This window comes from Silurus aristotelis, assembly GCF_946808225.1.
Source record: "Silurus aristotelis genome assembly, chromosome: 4".
In the NCBI taxonomy this organism is placed as follows: Eukaryota; Metazoa; Chordata; class Actinopteri; order Siluriformes; family Siluridae; genus Silurus; species Silurus aristotelis.
The window spans coordinates 3,146,383-3,170,759 of NC_139577.1; the positions used below are offsets into that span (position 1 = coordinate 3,146,383).

Here is a 24,377-nt window from a genome sequence, read left to right on the forward strand (position 1 = left end):
GCTCTACCAAAGTAATAGTTTCTTTGTCGTAATTCGACGGCCTTACTCAAGGAATTTCGTCTGAGCAGTGGATGTTGAAATATTTCTGTCACTTTTTCACATAAATGCATAAGAGGTTTCTGATGCTGGTAATTCTCATAAACTAATCCTCTGCAGCAGAGGTAGCTCTTCATTTTCTGAGATGGGACTCATTAGAGCCTGTTTCATCGTAGGTATTTGATAGTTTTGTAGACTGCACTAAGGGATACATGTAAAGTTCTTGAGCTTTTTTGGATTGACTGATTTTTAGTTCTTAATTTAATGAATGACTGTCTTTTCTCTTTACCCAAATGAGTGTTTCTTGCTATAATATAGATTTATGTGACATCAGCATCCGAACAACAAACCCCAAAACCCAATAGTGAAATAAGTGCAGCAGAAATGCAAAGCAAGATAAAAAGAAATTCATTGAGGGGTGGAATCTGCTTTTTGATTTCCTAAATTGATTTTGACTCATAAATAAAAAAAATGAAATAAAAAAAACATACAGCAAGTCAGATCATTTAAATTTGGAAAAACACAAAAGTTTGTTTGAATCCTTTTTATTTGCTGTTGTGTTTTTGCTCTTTTGTTCCATTCACCGATTTGTGGCCAACTAATGTGCTGTTGTGTTTGTGTGGTAATAGACTTTAAGGACGCTGTATGTTTTACTGTAGATCTTCATGGAACTTGTTTTCTGTAAAGGGGCATGGTTATACTGGAACAGGTTTGGGGTTTTTAGTTCAGGTGAAGAGAAATTGTAATGATCCAGTATACAATGACTTCAGCACAGTTGTGTGCTTCCACTTTTGTGGCAACAGTTTGGGGAAGAACCACATATGGGTATTAAGGTCAGGTTTCCTCAAACACTTGAAAATTAGAAAGTGTATTACAGGAGTATTTAAAAATGATCGATAATAATAATGATTATTATTGGTTTTTTTGGTTTAATATATAACAGTTATTACAGATATATAAAAAAAAATGTATATAAATTATATCAATAATTTCAACGTGCTCTTTGTATGAAATTTTTTTAAACAAAATTATAGAGAAGCTCAGTGGTTAAGTTTCTGTAGCTACTGATCAGAAGGTCGGGGGTTTAAGCACCTGTATCGCCAAGCTGCCACTCTTACGGGGCCCTTGAGTAAGGCCCCTAACCCTCAGTGCTAGATGGGCGCTGTATCATGGCTGACCCACCCTGTGCTCCTAACCCCGCTGGGATATGCAAAGAAAAGTTTTTACTGTGTTGTTAAGTACATGTGACAAGTATAAAGGTTTTTTCTTTTTATTTGTAATATATTCAGTACTGTGCAGGTTTTAGTAAAAAGAAAATGCGGTAAAGTAATAATTATTTTAAAAAAAAATTGGTTACTAATTTAATTTATAATAATTATACTAATACTAAATACTAATGTTAATAACACTCGAGTTTTTATAGTTTAATTAATAATAATAATAATAATAATAATAATAATAATAATAATAATATGAATATGAATATGAATATGAATATGGATATGAATAATGCTACTAATAATTCTTATAACTATTATAAATATTAATATTAGTGCATTAGTAGTCATAGTTGTAATAATAATATTAATATAAATTTGTATAATAGAATAAAAATAAATCTAATATATTTTAACTAATAATAAAGTATGATTGATGAGATTTATAATAATAATAATCATTATTATTATTATTGTTAGTAGTAATATTATTATTTTTATAATTATAATAATTGTAATAATAGTTATTGTTATTATAGATCTCATCGATTATAATTCGGGTTAATTGTAATTCTTATATAATAATTTCAGAAACTATGTATTCGCAGTTCAAATATCTGTAGTGGGCGGGGCGTGTTATCTGATTGGTTGATATATGATTGACAGCGCGTCTGTTCCCGCCCTCCGCCCTACACGCTTTGGCCCAGCCTTGCTCTCCTCCCTGCCGAGCTTTCAGCCTGTTCTCCGGCTTTCTCGTCTTTCTCCGGACTTTAGACCCGACAGGACAGGAACCATGGCGGATCATGGACTGACAGACGAAGCTGCTGCAGCTGCCTGCAAAGATGGAAACCCGATCACTAAGGTAGAGGCTGTGAGCAGTGAGGAACATTACGATGGTGGTGGTGGTGAATGTGAATGTGCTTTGGGCCTTGTGTTGCTGGCAGGTGTGTGTGTTTGCTTCCTGGTGAGGAACCTTTAAAGAACAGGATTCCATTGAAACGGTATTGTTCAAGGCAGAAGATGGTGAGTTGGTTGAACTGTGGATTAGATTAGAACCAGGTCACAGATCTGAAAGCAGGTCAGCTGAGTCATGGATCAGACCTTGGCTCCTGTTTGGTGTGAAACAGCTGGAGGACAGGATCCTATTTTCGTTTATGCACATCTAAGGCAACATTGTTCCACCATGCAGGATTTCAGAAAACACCCTCTGAGCTTTCTGGTCACCATACAGTCATTAAATAATATAGGAATTTTTTAATGAACATATTTCATGATTATCAGGTTGTCTTTTTTTTTTTTCCATCCAGAAACCTGTCTATTATTCATGTCTGAAGTTCTTCCTTAAAGTATTAGATTTAGGTCTATAACTTTAAGGAAGAGCTCTTCCTGTACTTATCTTCTCGTTGACCAAATACATGCTCTCACAGGGGTGTGCCTTGGATTACAACATAGCTTGCTTACCTGAAACGGTGCTCAAAAATGCATTACGGGTACCCTGTTTACTAAACACGTGACACGTCAACAGCTATTCACGTGACGTCACGTGCGATCTGCAGAAATGCCTACATTTCATTGATGTGTGACCTGTCAAAACAATCAGAACAGCGAGCAGAGTTGCATGCTGGGTGATAAAGTGACTTCACGCCACGTGATCGACTGATAACAAATGAAAAGGAGAGCACCGCAAAGTAGACGTGCCATTATGGGTAGCAAGATTCCCCTGTGTACTAAACATGTGACATGTCAACAGCTATTCACGTGACGTCACGTGCGATCTGCAGAAATGCCTACGGTTCATGGATGTGTGACCTGTCAAACAATCAGTACAGCAAGCAGAGTTGCATGCTGGCCGACGAATTGACGTCACGCCACGTGATCGACTGATAACAAGTGGAATCGGGAGAGCAGCACAACATAGACGTGTCACGTGTCAAAACGCTCACCTTAACGAAGAGGATCGTATCATACAATCTCTGTCTTCATTGGGTTTTAAATAAATGAATTGTTGGTCAGAAAACATGCAGTAGTTCATGAGACCTCTTGCGAAATGATTTGTATACTTTTGATCCAGGTCTTTTGGGGGAAAACTAGAAACCAGAAAATTTCTTTGTAGTGAATATTGTAAATATGGTGAGTAAGATTAATTTAGTCTCGTATTCGAAGATAAACGTCTGGTCTTCTTTTAGAAGCTCGTCAACCTTGAACATGACTGACTCTAAAATCCACAAGTGTGTACACACGTCTTATACATTTAAAGGCACATTTTTTTCCTCAGCAGTGAACCTAATAACCCAATACACGCAACTGAACTACACACGATACACCAAAGATGCTACTGATCGGCATAATTTGTCTCCGTCAAGCTTTGTATTGTCACGTTTTCATCAAACCGGTTCTGATTATACGTGTTCGGTTATTTGACCCGTTTTTATTACACGTTAAAACGCCGCAAAGTCTTGATTTCTTACTCTGGATCATTGTTATGTTTTCGGCATAGGATTTCATGATGCAGCAGACGATGCTGAGAGTCAGAGACCCGGTTAAATCGCTGGATTTCTACACCCGCATCCTAGGAATGACGTAAGTGTCGCGAGCGTTTCGCGTTCCGCCACGTCGGAATGTCGGCGATCCCGATTTACTTCATGCGTACATCGGTAATATGTAATAGAGATTTGCATTACGGATTCTGGTTATTACCGTTAGTCAGGATTTAGCTGTAACTGATGAGCGAATGAATATTTATGGTTCCTAAAGTGCTTTTTAGAGGTGATACGAGTGGGATACGAGCGCGCTAGGTGACGCAGGAGCGACAACATGGACACTGAAACACATTCCAGACTTTTCATAATAATAATTACAATGTATGTTAATACAATGTGCAATATTACACCATGTTATGTGCAATATATTCTTAATTCTATCACTTTTTTTTTTTTTTTAATACATTTGTATACATTTAGAATATTTCCTTTACTTTTCAATTAGTTTTCATTTATAGAATTTCGATCGTATCTTATCTTAAAGAGACTTTTAGTCAGAAAGGGGACGGTTTCTCTCGATTTCCAAAAACGTTCTCCACCCTTCCTGGTCTGATTTGCAGCTTGCAAAACTAAAATAACCGCCATGTTTAAAGATGGACGAACAGACAATTTTGCGTATTTATTTGCATTAAGAACAGATGTCTCAAAAGTCACTCTAAAACAAGACACAGTGGAGACCAGATCATTCCTAGAGACAAGGATTTTCCGTATGGTAATCAGGCTCTCTCACAGTCGCTGTGGAATGCGGCCAGTCTTGATCTTCGGTCTGGCTGCTTCACACGACGAGTGCTTTTCTTTTCTATAGTTCCGTACATTGTGTATAGTGTTCCACAATTCATGTCCGGACACGTTGGAATTCATGATAATCCTGTCTATGCTTGAGTTAATTTCCTTACACATGAGGGAAGTTCTGTAACGTCAACGCTAAAAGTAGAGCAGCATTAATGTTGCATCAAACGATGTGTAAAGTGTTTTAGATTTATTCATTCATTCATTCATTCTTCTCCTTTTTATTTTGAAGGCCTCTAATGAGTAAATAGCTCCGACCAGGATATAATGTGGCCCTTTGTGTCTATGGGTGCAGCTCAGACAGCTCTTTAGGCCGTAAGTCAGTATCAGTAGACTGTGTTCACGAATTCCAGTCTACACCCCGGAACGTCGATAACGCAATATTTTTTTTTTTTTTTACTGAACAGACGAACAACCTTCCAATTACGTCATCAGTCGCTGTAAAAAAAAAACAACAAAAAAAAAACACTCCAGATATGATAAAAAAAAAATCAACACTTTGAAGGAGCTTAAACAGTAAACGGCTGTATTTTCCCGAGCTGAGATTCTTGATGAAAATATGATCCCATTCCCATTAAGTGATAATAGATAGTGAGAAATAAATCTGTCTGTCTATCGGGCTGTCTATCGCTCTGTCTATAGTACTGTCTTTCAATCTATCTAAAACCTGTTTGTCCATCATCTGTCTGTCTGTCTGTCTGTCGGTATGTCTGTCGGTATGTCTGTCTATCTATCAGTCTGTCTAGCAATATATCTAATACCTGTGTGTCTGTCCATCTATCTATTTAATATCTGTCTGTCTCTATCTATCAGTCTTCCTTCCCTATTTGATTGCATGCATTAATAAACATGTAGTCAAAACAAATTAGCTAATGAGTAGGTACTTAAAGTGAAGGCAAGACATTAGAGCAGGATTTGGTCTTTAAAACTCTATAATAAAAATATCCATCTATTGCAAAAAAAGCACTTTCCTGCAATCCAAAAAATCACGGAAAACAATAATTTATTTTCCTGCCATTTATTGGAACTGCTTGATGCAGATTCATACCCAGTTTATGGTACCTGATGTGTTTAAGCACGCACCTGGAGACCTGTTCTGTTCAACCCCCTCAGGCTTTAGGGAAACATTAGACCTGGGTATAAGGTTTGTCACAAGATTTCATATATATATCTACATAAATGTTTTTTACGCCGCATTTGTTTCACAGCTTGCTGCAGAAATTCGATTTCCCCTCCATGCGCTTTTCTCTCTACTTCCTGGGTTACGAGGACAAAAAAGAAATCCCGGCTGACGTCAAAGAGAGGACAGCGTGGACTTTCTCACGCCGAGCCACTATCGAGCTCACGCAGTAAGTGCGTCAGTTATGTTAAGATTTCGTTCTCTTTTTTTTTTTAGTCGTTCATTTCACTTTTCTTACTGATACTTTTTTATTGTAGCAACTGGGGTTCTGAGACAGACGAAAGCCTGTCTTACCATAACGGAAACTCGGACCCTCGAGGTTTTGGTGAGTCCCGATGTCTCGTCAAATTATACTTGGTTAGACAGTGTAGTTTTTAAAATGGATAGTGTGGGGGGAAAACTCCATGTAAAATAGTACTGAACTTCATTATTATTATTAATAATAATAATAATAATAAAAGTTCTGAAATTAAATAAATACGATTATATTAATAAAAAAAAATTATTATATAAATAATAAATGTAATATTGCGCTCTCCAAGCAGTGCACAGTCTCGCATGTAAAAGCAAACAGCACGTGGCATCAGTGATTTGCCTCTAGAGGCCGCTCTTGTAATGACGGGGGACTGAAACCCGGAAAAACTATCAGTATAAAATTTTGCCGATAGTTACAGCAATCAAATATCGGTGTCGATTAATGAATAACAATGAATTGGCGCCTTTAATATCAATCACATGCGCCATTGCAAGATATGAACGCAACATACTGGAGCTGGTACTGTGGATTATTTTAGTAATCAAGTATTCTAACGATTACTCCATCGAGTATTCGGATAAGAATTTACTTTTTCTTTATTTAAGAGCAACACTTTTGCTAAAATTGCATACAAGAATATCGATGAAAACTAAACCCATTTAGTGAATTTAATCGCCATATTATATCAAAATACAAACATTGGAAATTTTCTGGCAGTTTCTTTGGCCTGAATCTTCTCCTCACTCCTCTCTGTTTTCGCTCTGTTCCTCCATTTTTCATTCTGCAGCATCTTCTGTGTTACCTGTCCAAAGAGCTCCAGAGTTTGGCGGGTGGTGTGCCAGTAATAATGGTCCGTGGGGAAACTCAGTGCTCCATGTTTAGTTAAATCGACCAATCGAATTTTTGTAATCGAGTAACTTGAGGAATCGTTCCAGCCCTACGTACACTACTCAAGCTTAAAATTACATTTTATTTTAAATTCAGTGAATTCTGAACTCGCGGCAATGTGGGCATGTGACCTATCAAAACGCTCGCCTGACCGAAATCAACTGCTTCTTATGCACTGCTGAGAAGAACGAATGTCCAGCGATGACTTTCGCACCATTTACCACACATTTGACCACAAACAGGAAATTAAAATTCTAGTTTTAATAAGATATTTAAAGAAGTTCATCGCACTCTATTTCCCGTTATTGTCTTATACAGAAAATCTTGCAGAAGTGACACAGATAGACATTTTTGTGTGAGCAGGTCTTCAGAGTTTTTCTATTCCAGATAAGAAGGTCAAGAGGAGAGGAAAAGACTCTGCGTTGAGGATTAGCGTATAAATTGTGTTTTTTACCTTGTTCCAGGCCACATAGGAATCGCCGTGCCAGATGTCCATGCCGCTTGCAAGCTGTTCGAGGAGCAGGGAGTGACCTTTGTTAAAAAGCCAGATGATGGTGATTTTCTCTTCTTCCCCTCTGTTTAGTTTTATTAGTCTATCTAGATGCCTTTCATTATCTTGCTTTGTTTTATGCCTTTGTGTATTTTCTTTAATTCTCGCTTTGTTTTATTTCTCTTTTAAATCGTCACTGAGCTTTTCCTTCTACTGATTTCTTTCTTCGTCACGGTGTATTTTTCCTTCTATCCTTTTGCCTTTTTTCTTTCCTACTTTCTCTCTTTCCATTTTTTTTTTCCACCTTCTTTTTCTCTCCCTTCTTTTTTCTTGGTCGTACTTTTTCTTGTTTGTTCGTTCTCTTTCACTTTTCCTTTTCTTTCTGTTCATTTTCTTTCTACTTAAGTTCCTTTTTTAGTTGCTTTATGTCACTCTTTCTTTATTTATTCATTTTTTTCCCCACATGTATTTGCTTTGATTTAGTTTTATCCGTTTTTCTTACACTGTTTTTTGTGATTCTCTCGCTCTCTCTCTCTATTTTAGTCATATTCTATATTTCTTTTTCACTGGCTCTCTTGTCTCCTGTTTCAGGTAAAATGAAAGGTCTGGCTTTTATTCAGGATCCAGACGGCTACTGGATTGAGATTCTGAGCCCCAACAGCATGGTGTCCATCACCTCGTAAGGACGCCGCCGCGACCCCGTGATCAGCAGCGCAGACGTTTACAGAGAAAGCTGACAAAAAGAGAACGAACGTCCTTTTATGATCTTGCACATGGTCCTCTTTTGGCGGAGATGGTCAATCAAGAGCAGCTTGCGAGGTGCAGCCGGTGCTGAATGACCGAAAGAGCCGAGACGAGCCGACGAGCTTCATCATTAAACTCATCACTGACATGATTAGACACTAATAATGAAACCCGTATTACAAACTAACCTTACAAACAGCACTTACATGAACAGCTTGTATAGTCATTCCTGTCCATTAATTGGCAATTGAATTCATTAACACGGCACACTACATTTGTTTAAGAAATTCTATTTTATTATAAAGCTCTCTTCTACTTATCTCTATTACATTAATAGTAGATACAAACAATAAAACTAAATACTGCTTGTCAAATGCTTGTTTTTTTTTCTCTTATTTATATTAACGATGTGACCCAATTCTTTACTATTACGTTGCAGTGTGATTCGATTTGATTCAACCAAATGTTCAATGCAAAATGGAAAAAAATTATGCAATGCAATTCAATATATTACATATACGCAGGGTCAACCATGCAGGGAGGTAGCCACAAAGGGTTAAGGGCATTGATCAAAAGCAGCTTGGCAATACCACGGCTTGAACCCCTGAGCTCCTGATCAGTAATCAACCACTGAACTATGTACTTCCCCAGCTCTACCTGTTCAGTAAACTGGCCCCACTAAACTAGGTGGGGGTGAGGCATTGGTCTGAGGCATCACAGCTACCATTACGTACTGATATGCTGCTTGCAAAAATACTCTCTAAAACATGATTTGAGAATGTCCCTTTTGAATTAATAATCAGTCTATGTTCATGACATCACGTTTTTGTGGTTCAAAGTGAAGGGTTGACCCAAAGTCCTGTCTCTAGATGAATGTATGTCTTTGATACGATTGGCTGACTGGATCAATGTATCAACTTTCCAGTAGTAAGGTGTTTCCAAATAAAGTGTCCAGGGAAAACCTATTGAGGCACAATAATAGCAGTGAATAAAACCAGATTTGTGAAAGCCAATGGGGGAAATGAATCTGGGACCATTCCAACATGGCGGCCTCGGTGATGTATTGTATTGACAGCTGAATACTTGTCTGCGCTCCTCGCCACCAGGGGGCGATATGATCGATCTGTCAAGCGGCGCCTTTTCTCTGAAAACATCCCGTTCGGCGCTCGGGGCTGCGAAATCTATATAAAGGACCTTTCCTTTCTAAAGCCTTCCATTTAATTGGCTTAATCGCAAAATTATCGATTTTCACACAAAGAATAGACGGATCTTGCTTTTCCTGATTGGTAAGTAAAGCGATTTATTCCAATATGTACGTATACAGATCTGGAGAAACCCCATTACTGAATTCATATTCATTAAACACGTATTTTAATTGCATTTCAACCGTTCCAGACTTTATTTTCCCTTCATTTATTCCCTTTTAATACACAATAAATACTGAAACACGAAATATAACCCTTGTTATTAGCGCCGAGGTGAATTTGCGTTGTTTTTACCTAACAGCTTTCTTGATTTTGACGTGCCCACCCCCTGCATTTTGATTGGCTGCAACTAGTCCTTTTTGCTGTCTGTCAACTTATATCAAGAACGCTATTGGCTACTCCTGATCGCCTGAAATTAAAATGGCGGCGGTTCAGGAATATTCGTTTATATCTCTGCTTTTTTTTTAGGGTTTCGTTTGGGTAGTTACATATGCTTATGTGAATCATCATCTAATTAGAGATGTGTCTATTTAAAAATGTTATTATTACATCCACGCAAATACACATGTATGCTGGAATTTGGGGACTGTACAATAAGGAAGTGCTTGTGTCTGATTTCAAGGTTGCCAGGTCACGCGTTAAAATCCCTCCCAGTTGTAGCCCAGTTGAAACCTGTCTACTAGATAGGTTGAGCTGGAAAGATCTCAGCCATATAATAAGTCTTCGTATTTATGTGGGTCTTTAGGCATTTTACAGAAAGGAATATACGGTTGTAGATTACTTATATCGGTAGGTTCGGAGATTTAAGTCCTAGTATTGCCAAGCTGCCACCCTGGGCCCTTGAGTAAGGCCCTTAACCCCGTGTGCTCAAGGGGCGCTGTATCATGGCTGAACCCACAATCCTAACATCTGGGATATGGCGAGCAAGAATTTCTCTGTGCTCTAATGTCACAAGTGAAAAGCCTCTGAAGCTTTGACAGCTTTTTACAATTGGGGTTGCCAAGTTATACCCCATGGTGATGCTGGGGTGGCAATCTAGGGTGGCTGCAATACTATTTCATAGCAATTACACCCCTTTGCTTCTTCAGCAAATATGTGTGTCCTGAGAGGTCCCAAAAGGCACACAGCTATGCAATAATTAAGCTTTATCTTTTGAAGTAACACATTTACCATCATTATTTAATGATATGCGTTATCAGAATCACTCTTAACTAAATCACGTTATCATTTTTAGTTAGGAATTCAGACCGTGGACGCAGTCCGTCTCACACACTCTCTCACACCTATGGGCAGTTTAGCATAGCTAACCCATTTACAGAGAGAGTGGGAGTAAAACAGGAAAGCCGTGGGAACTTGTGAAACACTGCTCAGACGGTAACCCGAGCTCAGTATCTCCACCATGCTGCCCTTATGATGATGATGCTCATATTACCAAAAAAAGCACAATAGATGAAAAGAACTTGCGTATCAGGTCAGCTGTTACTGCTATAAGCATTTTTTGATGATAACCCAATGATTAGCTTCTAAAGCATATTCCTATTGTTTAATGGGGTGAACGCTGCTTGATTATTCTACATCCCAGTAATCAAAAAGGTCATCATCTTTTTTTTCAATAGATGTAAGTGGCAGCCATGAGCGACAGCCACCCTCTACGCCCGCTGGGCTCGGCGGCTGAGGTCGACCACATGCACCTCCTGTCCGAGCAGCTGGCAGCGTTGGTGCCCGCCGAGGAATACAGCGACGTCACGTTTCTCGTGGAGGAAAAGCGGTTTCCTGCTCACAGGGTCATTCTGGCTGCTCGTTGTCAGTACTTCAGGTAACACTGCACTTTTGTGAAATATCTTGTGATCACCTGCTCAATAGAGGTCGACCAATAGTGGATCTTACCGGTACCAAGGTTGGATCGTACTTGCCGATGTCCAATCGATCAATGGATTTAAAAAAAAAAATGGATACAGGATTAAAACAAAACAAACATAACACTATAAAATATTACTGTACTTTATGACCTCAATAAAAAATAATGAAAATTTGTTAAATAAATATATTAATAAATATTGAGCAAAAATATACGCATTGAAACTAAAACAAAAAGTCACACCGCAAATAAATAAAAACATTTACATCCGAAACAAAATGCTTAAAAAAAGACAACAAACAGATCGTGGTCTCAGTGTCTCACCTACATTGGCCGCTCTCGTACTGTATGACGCAACCCGGAAAAACTAGTTCGCCTCTAGAGGCCGCTCTCGTACTATATAATTATTTTCTCGGACGCTCCAGCAACAGATTTAACCCGGAAAAACTACTCGTATGGATTTTGCAGATTTTTTTTTTCAGCATTTAATTGTTGTGTTGATAAATCAGCAAAACCGACGAATCGGTCGACCTCTACTGCTCCATCAAACAACACCAGATATAATACTACTATATACCAGCCGTTCAAGCTTGCAGTCAACACACTTCTTTTCCTGCTCCTCATTGATCAGAGCCCTGCTGTATGGCGGGATGAGGGAGTCTCAGCCGCAAGCCGAGGTCCGCCTGGAGGACACCCGGGAGGAAGCATTCTCCATGCTCCTGCGCTATCTGTACACAGGCCGAGCCATCCTGAGCGAGGCAAAAGAGGAAACGCTGCTGGACTTCCTAGGCTTGGCGCACCGCTACGGCCTGCAGCCACTGGAGGCCTCCACCTGTGACTACCTGCGCACGCTGCTCAACGCGCAGAACGTGAGTCTGATCTTCGACGTGGCCAGTCTGTACCACCTGAGCAGCCTGGCTGAGGCATGTTGCTCCTACATGGACCGGCACGCCGTGGAGGTGCTCAAGTCCGACGGCTTTCTCGCACTTTCCAAGGTTAGCGACAAGGAGACGCACTGATATACTGATATATATAATTACTACTACTGATAATAATTGTAGTAGAAAATTTATTTGATTACCCATTTAAGGGGATTAATAAATTTATCTTATATTATTAGTAGTATCAGTACTAGTATCAAATATTTTTTTAAGGGGATTTATTGTTTTTTAATAAGCATAAAGTCGAATAAATAAGTGTGAATTTGTACTGAGCAGGCAACAGGCTGATGTTATTGCATCATATGCAGTATATTAAAACGAAAGTTGGTGATAATTGATACTAAGGTTAATAGGTAGCAGGAATGACAAAAATTGTGATCATGTGAACTTTACATTTGACCCTCTGACTTTTTGTGTCGTTCGCTCTCTGTTTCTCAGTCTGCCCTGCTGACGGTGGTGCGGCGAGATTCGTTCGCGGCCAGCGAGAGGGAGATCTTCCAGGCGCTATGCCGCTGGTGCAAACAGAACAGCGAGGACCCCGGAGCACGCGATGTGATGTCAGCGGTACGGCTGCCCTTAATGAGCCTGACCGAAATGCTGAACGTGGTCCGGCCCTCTGGCCTCCTGAGCGCCGACGAGCTGCTCGACGCCATCCAGACTCGCTCGGAGAGGAGGGACATGGAGCTCAACTACCGCGGCATGCTCGGTATTTACTCTATATTCCAAACAAATGATGGAATATTAGCCACCAAGCTAACAACTTGGATCTATGACGGAGTATTTCTGTGCCGAATACACTTCTTGTGGGAGTTTGAGTTTTTTTTCTTCCAAGCATTCTTTGTATGGACACGCAGCCACCAGAGCATCAGAGCAGGAGCTCGAGCACAAGCAGGAGCACACCCACCACCGTGCTTCATTCGGTTACAGAAGTCGTCGGCAGAAGAACATCTTCAAAGAAGTGTGTTTTTGGATGTGAGGAAAGGAGAACCTTATTTAGCACTTCCCATATAGACACCATATAGACGCATCCTGCTGAAATCGTCGTTGCTGCTGCTGTTCTTGAAGTTCAGACTCGTGTGTGTGTGTGTGTGTGTGTGTGTGTGTGTGTGTGTGTGTGTGTGTGTGTGTTCTGTCACGTTTAAATTCCAGTTATCAGGAAAGATCGGGATACGACCTTTTGAGAGGTTAAAGGATTAAATCAACATCACCGTAGAGTTTCGTCTTGTAGAATACGCATGAAATAAAAAGCAAACAGCACTCGAGTACCCAATCGTACAGTCTGTGTACTTTGCCGTTCTTGTTTGTTCTTGACCTTCTTCTTGACCACAAGTTTGTGCTTATTGAAAAATCCACACACCTTTAGACTTCTTTAGGAGCCCACTTTTATAAATACTTAAACATTCACCTGCTTTTGAATTTTGTTATGCTTTTGCTGTGATTCTAAGTCTATTCTCGTGTGTGTGTGTGTGTGTAGTGCCAGAAGAGAACATAGCCACAATGAAGCACGGCGCCGTGGTAGTTAAAGGGGAGTTGAAGTCGGCTCTGCTGGACGGAGACACTCAGAACTACGACCTGGACCATGGCTTTACCAGGCATCCGATAGAAGAGGACGGACGCAGTGCAGGGATCCAAATCCGTCTGGGCCAGCCGTCTATCATCAACCACATCCGCCTGCTGCTCTGGGATAAAGACAGCAGGTAAAAGAAATCGCTTTAAAGGAGCTTCACAGGTCCAGGGTTTTTTTTTATAGTCACTGGTTTGATAGTTGTGCTTGTGCCAGCTTTCCTTCAGATTTTCCGATTTGCTGTACTTTCGTTTAATACAAAATGACCAACTGGTGAAGAAATACAGAATACAAACTTGTACATTTTTATTGAATTTTCAGTGGAATTTTATAAAAAAAAAAAAATGTAATCTGTGGTTCAATATAAAAGTAAAATAGTAATAGAAATTATTTTCAATATTCAAATGAAAAAGGATCGAAAGCGTTTCGTTAAATTGCAAAACGAATAAACACAATGTACACACCCTTGATGCTTTTTAACACTGTTGTTGATTTTGTTCATTAATATTTGGCCTAAAGATACCTAAGAAATCGAATCTAACTCTGTTCTATCCTTCTCAGATCTTACTCGTACTACATCGAGGTGTCTATGGACGAGCTGGATTGGGTGCGTGTGGTGGATCACTCCAAGTTCCTGTGTCGCTCCTGGCAGAACCTCTATTTCCAACCCCGTGTTTGCAGGTTAATGTTATTTTGCACAGATGAAACACTGCCACCTAGTGGCGCAAGTAGTGCAGCAGCGTGACTCGAAACAAACAGGATTAAAGACATGAAATCTGTTTAATACGTGCATCTCAACTTATCATTGAGATGATGAATGATTATTACTTTATAATTAACATTTATTGATATTTGGCTGAATAGTAATACATTTCACACTTTGTATTATTAGTGCAGTCAATAACGCGTTGCCTCGTGTCAATGGCGTTTTTGTACAGGTTTATCCGTGTTGTTGGGACACACAACACCGTGAACAAGGTCTTCCATCTGGTGGCTCTGGAGTGTATGTACACACAGCATCCTTTCATCCTGGAGAGCGGCCTTCTGGGTAACCTGGTTGATTATGTATTATTCGAAAGACTGTAAATGCGTGAATATAGGTTTATTTTTCCCTGTTTGTTTATTTATTTAATGTTTATTTACGTCTAAAAAGAAATGGCAAGACACGAGTGAAGATTATATGACGGCTCCAGGGAAAAATATTAATTGTCCGTATCACTGTAATAGCAATAAATGGTAAACTTCATGGTCCATATTCTCCTGCAGACAGTAGGTCCCTTTTGTTTCTTAGTTAAATGCAGAAACACACACTAATTGGACAGTTAATGATTGCAAGAAAGTTCTGTGCTAGTAAAGCTGAAATGTTAAGGAAAGGTTGTTTTTTTTTTCAATTAAATTAAAGTGGAACATCAGGATATTTTATAGATTTCGTCGGTCAACGTTAGAGACTCCCGTAGTTACTCCGAATGACTTTTTCTAGTCCCCAGTGAGAACATAGCGACGGTTCAGACATGTGCGAGTGTGGTGGAAGGCGTGAGCCGCTGTCGAAATGCCCTGTTAAACGGAGACACAAGCCACTACGACTGGGACTCGGGATACACCTGCCACCAGCTGGGCTCCGGAGCCATCGTCATCCAGCTCGCCCAGCCTTACCTGATCAGCTCCATAAGGTACAATCGTGGCCATCGTCTCATCTTTCTGCAACAAAAAGAATCAATAAAAAAGCCAATTCAGTTCAGAGTCGGAGACTTGAGAGTCTAGGAATGTTCAAGTTAAGCTTTTCTGAAAATGATTTGCATGTCATTTTGGTTTCTGATAGTGATAGGTCATCTGGCACATTTCAGTTGGAAATAATAGGACAAATTAGAGTAGGATCATATGCCTTGGTAATATTATACAGTATATTAAATATATATGTTGTATATGTTTGTAGGTTGTTGTTGTGGGACTGCGATGAGCGAAGTTACAGTTACTATGTGGAGCTCTCCGCTAATCAGCAGCACTGGGTCAGAGTGGTGGATCGCACTCGAGTGGCATGCAGGTGAGCTTTTTCAGGAGGTATCAAATATAAATGGGTTTTTACTGAAACCTTTATTCTCAATCTCTGATTGCACATGACACATGACCTTCTGCTCAGACTCAACCTACAAGTTGGAGGCACGCATTTGTATGGTTTGTCTTTTGGGTGTGGTAGCATTCGATTTTTCCTGCTGTAGAGCTCTGACTCTATTAAACATGTTTAGGGTGAATGTGAACACTGACACCCCTCACATACATCAGTACCTGACTTTACTAACACCCTTGTGCCTGAAAGAGCTCAAATCTCCACAAATACATCTTCCCAGTCAGGTGTCCACAATCTTTTGTCCCTTTGTACATTTAAGTAACTGACTCAAACTCTTTTTGTCTTTTCTACATAGGTCATGGCAGACTCTGCGTTTTGAGAGACAGCCGGCTTCCTTCATTCGCATTGTGGGGACACACAACACTGCTAATGAGGTGAGAATAAGGTCACCATTTGAGGTTTTTTTTTAGCATTTTCTCAAGAATTGGATGACTTGCAATTATTAAATGTAAAAGTAAGGACAGAATCTGTCTGTTGAAGGAACAGATGGTTATAATTAATACAAAAGTTAATAAAGATTGTGGATTTTACCGATATCTAGGTTTGATCGTACTTCCCGATAATCACTCAATCGACCGCTAGTTTTTGAAAAAACTAATAACAATCCGTGTAAAATAGTGCTGAACTTTATTACAAACATAACAGTATTGAATCATTTGCTAAATAAAATCAATATGAATATATTAATTAATAGATAAATCTTCTTCATAAATAGTAAATATTGCGCTCGCCGTGCAGCACGCATACTCGGTTTTAACAACAAACAGCATTCGGTGTCAGTGACACGCCTCTAGAGGGCGCTTTCGTAATGACAGTAGACAGAAAGTCGGAAAAATGGATTCAACTATTTGTGCCGATTAATCGGTCGATTTTTGATAGTTAATGTTATAACATTTGTAGTAACAGGAGCTGCACAAATAATTATTATTAACCGAAATTATATAATGGTGTTTTTTAATTTATGGAAATTTCTGTGGTAAAAGAGGAATGTTCTTGTTGTTTCTCACTCCAGGTGTTTCACTGTGTGCACTTTGAATGCCCGGCTCAACTGGACACTGAGGTCAAAGAGGGCACACCGGGCTTGGATCACCCAAACGCTAACCACAGTACCCAGCATGCTCAGCACTCCCAGCCACAGGGCCTCTCCTCCCAGAGATCCTCCACTTCGTCTTTGCACACATTAGGAATGTGAATCTTGTAGTTTTTTTTTTTGTTTTTTTTTTTTGCTCAAACACACCAGGCGCTTATGTCGTAGGATTGTGTTCCAGCGTCACGTGCTGCTAATAGTATCTAAAAAATAAATATATTTATTATGAAGGTGTTTAGTTCTAGTAAAGGGGGGATAATGATGATGATGATGATGATGGTGGTATTTATGAAGGCATTGCTGTGTATATAGGCATTTCGTTTATTCTGTTCCATCTACTACACAATCTTCTGAGTCTTTTGTTTTGTTTTATTGTGGGTATCACTTTTAATGAATGTCATCTTTTTTTTTCCTTTTTCTGGAAGAATGCATGATATTAGAAGTGAAAATATCAAAATATGAGTATTGCTTCCTTTTATATATATATATATATATATATATATATATATATATATATATATATATATATATATATATATATATATATATATATATTACAAATAGTAGACAGTAAGACACAACAGACACAAAAAAAACTGGAGTTCCATAGAATGTAGACAAGAAAGAGCAGGGTTAAAAAGTTGTGTGTGTGTGTGTGTAAAAGTGTGAATGCAGAATACCCAGATTTGTTTAACAATGTTCTTATTGTTTATAGACAGGGTAATAAGATACAGAAAATGTGAGGGTGGTAATTTCATACAACGTAATGAAACTGTAAAACACTTTGTCCCTGTTATCACTTATGTTATAGCAGGTATCACCAGCCTCTTCCTTTTTTTGACATTGTTTTTGAATAAGGCAAAGCACAAGCTGCCCCTTGAGATGTTTATGAGTCTAAAAATTTTTTGAATACAACTAAAAGAACTCTTGCTGGATCGGGATCTGATCAAACAGTGTTAGATGCGAATCAGAGTGTGTACCTGTTTTACTCTGGCCTTTTGTACTGGATTGTATAACTGCATATCGAGATGTTTTATCATATAAAGACTGCGATCCTGTGGAAAAGCATTACTTACGATCCAAAGTCTACAATTTCCTATAGTCTGTGTATAACCACAATTTCTATTCAGTCCATGGATTGTTGATTAAACGATGTGGAATATGGTTTTCTCGTCGCACTCAACGATGTCTGGAGGTCATGTTTGAGGTAAACTCTGACAAAGTTGTCAATGAACAAATGGGTGATAAAACTAATTCTCTTTTTTTTTTTTCATATGGCACAGTGAGATCTTAAACCAGTCATTTCTATTCGGGTTAGACATTGAGGGTGGTTTTTGGGTCCAACCCCTTGGTTGAACAGATTATGTAAGGAGATTAAAATGATCAGAAGGGCGTGTAGGATTAGAATTTATTACTGTGATGAAAAATAATGTATGGTTTAGAGAGTGCCATTGAGTAAAAGACAGGAGGTGGAGCTGGAGGTAGCAGAGCTGAAGATGTTGAGGTTTTCGTTGGGAGTGACGACGATGGACAGGATTAGAAATTTGTTTATTAGAGAGACAGCACATGACAAGGTGAGGGAGGTGAGATTGAGATGGTTTGGACATGTGCAGAGGAGGGAAATGGGGTATATCAGTAGGAGAATGCTGAGGAGGAAGGAAAAAAAAAAGAAGACCAAAGAGGAGGTTATGGATGTTTATGGTGAGGGAAGACATGCAGGTGATTGGGCTGAAGGATGATCCGCTTTGGCGCCCCCTAGTGGGAGAAGCCGAAAGAAGAAGTCTGATAAAGAAAATGACCGAGTATTTAAGGGACGTGGTTTTAATCGTTTATTTGATTCATTTATTCGTATTTTTTGGGAATAACGAAAACGGTTATACAAAAAAAAATAAATAAATAATTATAAATGTTTGAACTGTATAGATTAGTAGAATTTTCTTTTTAGTTGTTGTATTATCATTCATATTTGGAGGGTCGCCCCTATGCGTTTCCGTAGTGTAGTGGTTATCACGTTCGCCTAACACGCGAAAGGTCCCCGGTTCGAAACCGGGCGGAAACATGCTTTTAATTAGTTTTTTTTCTTTTCTTTTCTTTAAAAATACATATTATAATTAAATACATGTATTAAAAATATATAAACTAAAATACTAAATATATAACAATTACTCGGAGATTGTAATATGTAATATTCTGTATAATGCTGCATTTAGGATAATCAAGGTTGTAGCACCATGCTTTGTATATAAAAGTACACATAATATAAATAGATGAGCAAATGTATCGCTACTGAACAAGACCGTATAAGGACAATGTTGTGTTATTCTTATTTACTATAAAACTGTTGTTTTGCAGTCAAACCACTAGATGGCGCACCAAAGTGAAGTTTGGGTTTTCTCCAGAGGTTCCTAAATTTTGATCCACCTCCCCTGATCTTCATTTTCTTTTTATACCACAGCAGCCCTCAAATCTCAGTCTGAATTCTCTTGACATCACTTCGGTAATGTCGGTAAATCAAACCACAGGTCTGTATGATGTTTATAAGACTGTGTCTGTTTTTTTTAATCAGCAGCTTATTTACAGGTTACTTCTCCGAGCATCAAACACGTCAAGTCAAGTAGGCTTTTATTGTCATTTCAACCACATAAATTGCAGTGCACGTTGAAACAAAACAACGTTCCCCCAGGATCAAGGTGTTGCATCAGACAACATAAATTAACTACACAAACTACACAAAACTCCAAACTAACAAATAACAAAAAAAAATGTATCCTAATGAGCACATCTTAATGCTTTAGCTCCATTGATCTTATTATCTTAACTAATATAAATGGACATTCGTGTCACCCAGTTGAGGATGGTTTCCCTTTTGAGTCTGGTTCCTCTCAAGGTTCTTTCTCATACCATCTCAGGGAGATTTTCCATTCCATAATCTTCCATAGCGATAAACTTATAGGCACTAAATGTATAAATTCTATCTTTATAACCTCTTTCTCTTTGTAAAGTAGGAATAAAACTAAATTGGATTGACGTACCGACTCATTAGCTTGTTAAAGTTTTGACACGGATTCCGCAGATCGATGTTCTGAGGAGGAAAACATCTACCACTGGTTACAATAAATCACCTGATCTAATTGCTAATAAAAGATGAATATTGGGGCGTCCATGTTGTTGTTTTTTCAAACTTTTTCCAAAGAGGTCAAAATTAACGACAGGCTCCAAGGTTCCACTTCTGAGACTCTTTACATGTTGATGGAGCAGCATTAATAACTTCATTTTCCTTAAAAAAAAAACAATTTTTTTCCATCCATCAACATCAACCTTTTGTTGGTAGTTTGAATTTAGTACCCTCTCTCATACACTATCCTGAGAGGATTTATTAGATTATGTGAAATGAATGCAAATGAACTGTGGCTTAAAACGCACTACAGTATGTGTTTGGCGTTCACCTCCCACACACACACACACACACACACACACACACACACACACACACACACGTTTGTTATGCAAAGTTGTAAAGGCTTTTAAATGAATACATTTATCTAATGCTGTAGAGCCTTTTTTTTACAGACACATCTCAATAGCGCTGACCCAAAACCAACTTTCTTTTGTTAACGTAATTACTGTGAATACGAATTCACAATTGTTCAACATGTTCCTTTCCTTGCTCTTTAGAATCTGACTCGAAAAGCTAGCTTAAATGTTACGTAGCATGTAGTTAGCTTGGTTTCTGTGAAAGAATTAAAGGAGCTCTTTAATTAGCTGAGCGCCATGTTCGTAGCATAACCTGCCACTTAGCTATCTACTAGTTTAAAAGTTTTTCATGACTAAAATTCATATTTAAAAGCTGTATATTAGCATTTTCCACATAGTCTGTGTACTTATTTAGAGTTGTTATCATACTAGCCAACATGTGAAAGACTGCGATCAAACCTGTGGCTTGTTAGCATTCGCTTATATTTTCCTTGAATCCTTGGTGAAAAAGAAGCTCCATATTTGATTGTAAAGACTTTTTCTACTTTAACATTTGTATTTAAAAGTAAACATTGAAAACCTCGATTTCACCATGTTCTTCTTCAACTCGAATGAATTTGTGCTGACGCTTCAACTCTCACCAGAGGATTCAGCTGTTTTTGATTCTTTTGAAATTTCCCTTTCATGCAAGTCTCTTTTAAAGTTCTGCGTTATACAATCATACGTTTTCATTCCTGTGTCATCTGCAATATCTCTGATTATCTGGTTATGAATGTTGCCTCACTTGGAAACCTTAAGCACAGTGGAACCTTAATACTCGTGAACTTGACACTCGCTACCTCGATTGTTCATGACTTTTTGTTTGGATCCGGACTGAGAATAATTGGCAAAAAAACGTTCGCGAGTGGCTCGAAAGTTCGGAGTAACATTTTAATTTGTACTAATAAATTACATAAAAAGGTTAGAAAAACTATTTTCTTATTGTATTATTCATTTAAAGTAGCAAATAAAACATTTCTGACAAGTAATTCACAATTTTTTGTTGCATTTACACTACAGTACATCTACAATTCCCCTCTCAAACCTCGCGATTTTTTGTTACTCGTAGAACGAAACCCCCGCGCGAGTATCGAGGTTGCACTCTACTGTGAATACTAATTGTTCGACTGTTCAACATCATCCTGCTCGTTTTTGATAATCTTTTTCAAAAAGCCCGCTTGAGGGTCACGTAGCATGTAGTTCGTTTGGTTTCTGTGAAAAAGAACGGTGAGAGACTGCAAACGAATGCTTGTTAGCATTAGCTAATGTTTTCCTTCATTACCTGGTGAATATTCCATTGTGAATCCTTGTTCTGCTTTCACTTCAGTACTTTAATTCAGTACGTCATTAATCAAAAGTCGAGTTACAAACTTTTTATCATGTTCTACTTATAATTGAAGGAAGTTGTGCTAACACTTCAACTCTCACCAAAGGGTTTCGTTGTTTTTTTTACATATAATTTTACTTTCCTGTGAGAACTTTGAAAGTTCTGCTACATACAATCATACCATTTTTTTTTATTCCTGTGACCTCTGCTTTATCACTGGTTATCCGGTTATGCGAACGCTACTTCGTTCGCTAACCTTTAAGAATATGATTTGACGAATAGTGATTTTCGGTACAGTATGAAATTAGATTTTTAGACTAACTGACCCGTGTCCTTGAATGTGTTCGCCAGGACCTAAGAGAGGTTTTTCTTTGTGCTGAGCTTGAATGAGGAGCTTAGCTAAGTAAAAAAAACATTTTGTTGAGGAACATAAAAGAAAATCTTCTTGTTCGGGTTTATGCTTGCTTGAATTTTTTTATTCAATTGATAAATAACAATCCATGATTAGCTAGCAACTATTTCTTATTCCAACTCTGGAGTACATACTCCTATTTCTTTAGTCTCACATTCTTGGCATTCATGAAGGAGAAGAATTCCCTTCTTTATCCCAGTTATTGTCTCTCACTTCTCTTGCAGTTAATTCAGGTATGTGGGAACAAAGATGGTCAGCTGTCTCACTTCTTCACACAAGCTTTCTTTTTTTATCCTCAGTGGAATGTTTGTGAAGCGAAGCGGTAAAAAGAAGATTCTAATTGAGATGAGTGCACCAACCTTCTGTAGTCTGTGCCACTTTAGTGATGCTTTAATCAGCAGATTAATGGATAACAAGCTCACAAGGCTACAGGACAGGGTTTCGGTCACTTTGTTGCAACAACTTGCTGTTTCTCTTATGCATTTTTTCTGTGAGGATTCCTGAGGAGAAAATGCGAGAAAATGAAAATGTTCATTTTTATTTTGTATTTTTAGAATGGTTTAGTTCAGTTGTCATGTGCAGAGAAGAAACATGGGGTATATCAGTAGAAGAATGCTGAAGATGATGGTGCCAGGCAGAAGGAGATGAGGAAGGCCAAGGAGGAGGTTTATAGATGTGGTGAGGGAAGACATACAGTTAATTTGGTTAATTTGAATGCGGCAGATGAAGAGGACAGGGTGGTATGAAGACGGATGAACCGGGAAGTAAAGAAGTAAAAATACTTTGTTATTGTACTTAAGTAGATCTTTCTGGTGTCAGTATTTTACTTCACTTTTTCTTTTATTCGTTGCATATTTAATTACAAATATTTGTACTTTCTACTTCTGACATTTTTTTTAAACCTCGTTACTTTAGTTTCAATCTATTTAGTGACATGATCAATATTTTTTTTCCTAGCATTGTGCACCGCTTTCAGCCAGGCACTTAATTAATTATTATATTATAATTGCGATTAATGCATCATGCCTTTGTTTTTGACCATTTTAATAAAAAATGTAAATAAATAAAACCTAATTTGCAAATAAATAAGATTGATTTAATATTTCAGAATTTTCTCTTGTGTCTTTTTTTATTGTACTGCTTCAGAGAGGCCTTTGTGCACTCCACTGCCTGGTATCTTCCTTTTAAATGAATCAAATCTCCTTTGAGAATGCGCTCAATATACATACTTTCCTTTTTTTCTTGACACCCATTGTGTAGGCGGGAAGGAAAGGAGAAAACTCAAACTTTAAAAGTTCCAGGATGCTCTTTACGTGTGAGCTTGGTGTTTAAATCAAGTCCTTCATTTATTAGCTGGGCATGTATACGTGTGTTGAAAGGGGGAAAGGGGAGATACGCCTTTGAATCTTTTTGGTGCATCTCAGGAGGCTTTCAGGTCTGAACCTGGACTAGGCAACAAGTGCAAAGGAAAGTGACACACTGGAAATAAATTGATTGTTTTTGCATGCGTTCACCCCGTGGCCACTTTACCAGATACATTCAGCTTCAATGTGCATTCATTAACCACTGTGTAAACCTAACTACTGCTAGCCCAAATGTTTCTGTTCACATTATGGATGCCAAGTCCATCCACCACTGGCTTCTTCTGACCAGGTATGAATTATATCATTGGTCTAACACATATAAGCATTTGCTAAGAAATTCATAAAACATTTGGCGGTGCAGTGGATTACAATATATCAACTATAAACAGTCACTTCCTCATCGGCTTCTCAATTTTCTTTCTCTTGTAGACCAAAAATAATTTCCTGTAACCAAGAAAAAGTGCAAAGTCCCCCATCCTGAAGGTCTCAGCTTCTGGTCCTGAGGACTCCTTGCCAACAATCTCTTTACATCAACATTTTGACATATTTCTTTCTTTCTTAAATAACAGCACATTATTATTTTTTATTATATCATTAACCTTAAATTATGTAGAAACCCTATAATACAAATTCATAAAGTGATTCACAGTTACATGGAATACACAGGAAACTACTAATAACTGTGGCTAATAAATAGCCGGAATAAATAAAGTGTTTAGAACCATGCCAGTGTGTTAAGACTGATGTAATATACAAATAATATTTTCTGATGTGGTGTTTTATCATTAACTGATCAACAACAGGGTGTAAGAGTAAACGTATAATGATTAAATACATATTC

General features: G+C 38.3%; 2 protein-coding genes across 2 annotated transcripts; both read left to right on the forward strand.

Moving 5' to 3' along the window:
- The first annotated feature begins 1,893 nt into the window (after positions 1–1,893).
- On the forward strand, positions 1,894–8,514 carry glo1 (glyoxalase 1). Its single transcript, XM_083540539.1, has 6 exons — positions 1,894–2,115; positions 3,751–3,833; positions 5,791–5,931; positions 6,020–6,087; positions 7,371–7,460; positions 7,988–8,514. Exons 1-6 carry the CDS (start codon positions 1,909–1,911, stop codon positions 8,077–8,079), a joined length of 681 nt encoding a protein of 226 aa, XP_083396665.1. The 5' UTR covers positions 1,894–1,908; the 3' UTR covers positions 8,080–8,514.
- Positions 8,515–9,241: 727 nt separating this feature from the next.
- btbd9 (BTB (POZ) domain containing 9) lies at positions 9,242–17,382 on the forward strand. The gene is made up of 11 exons (XM_083539012.1): positions 9,242–9,426; positions 10,962–11,161; positions 11,835–12,198; positions 12,583–12,850; positions 13,619–13,841; positions 14,270–14,389; positions 14,647–14,756; positions 15,189–15,378; positions 15,642–15,749; positions 16,129–16,207; positions 16,846–17,382. Exons 2-11 carry the CDS (start codon positions 10,977–10,979, stop codon positions 17,023–17,025), a joined length of 1,827 nt encoding a protein of 608 aa, XP_083395138.1. The 5' UTR covers positions 9,242–9,426; positions 10,962–10,976; the 3' UTR covers positions 17,026–17,382.
- The last annotated feature ends 6,995 nt before the right edge of the window (positions 17,383–24,377 follow it).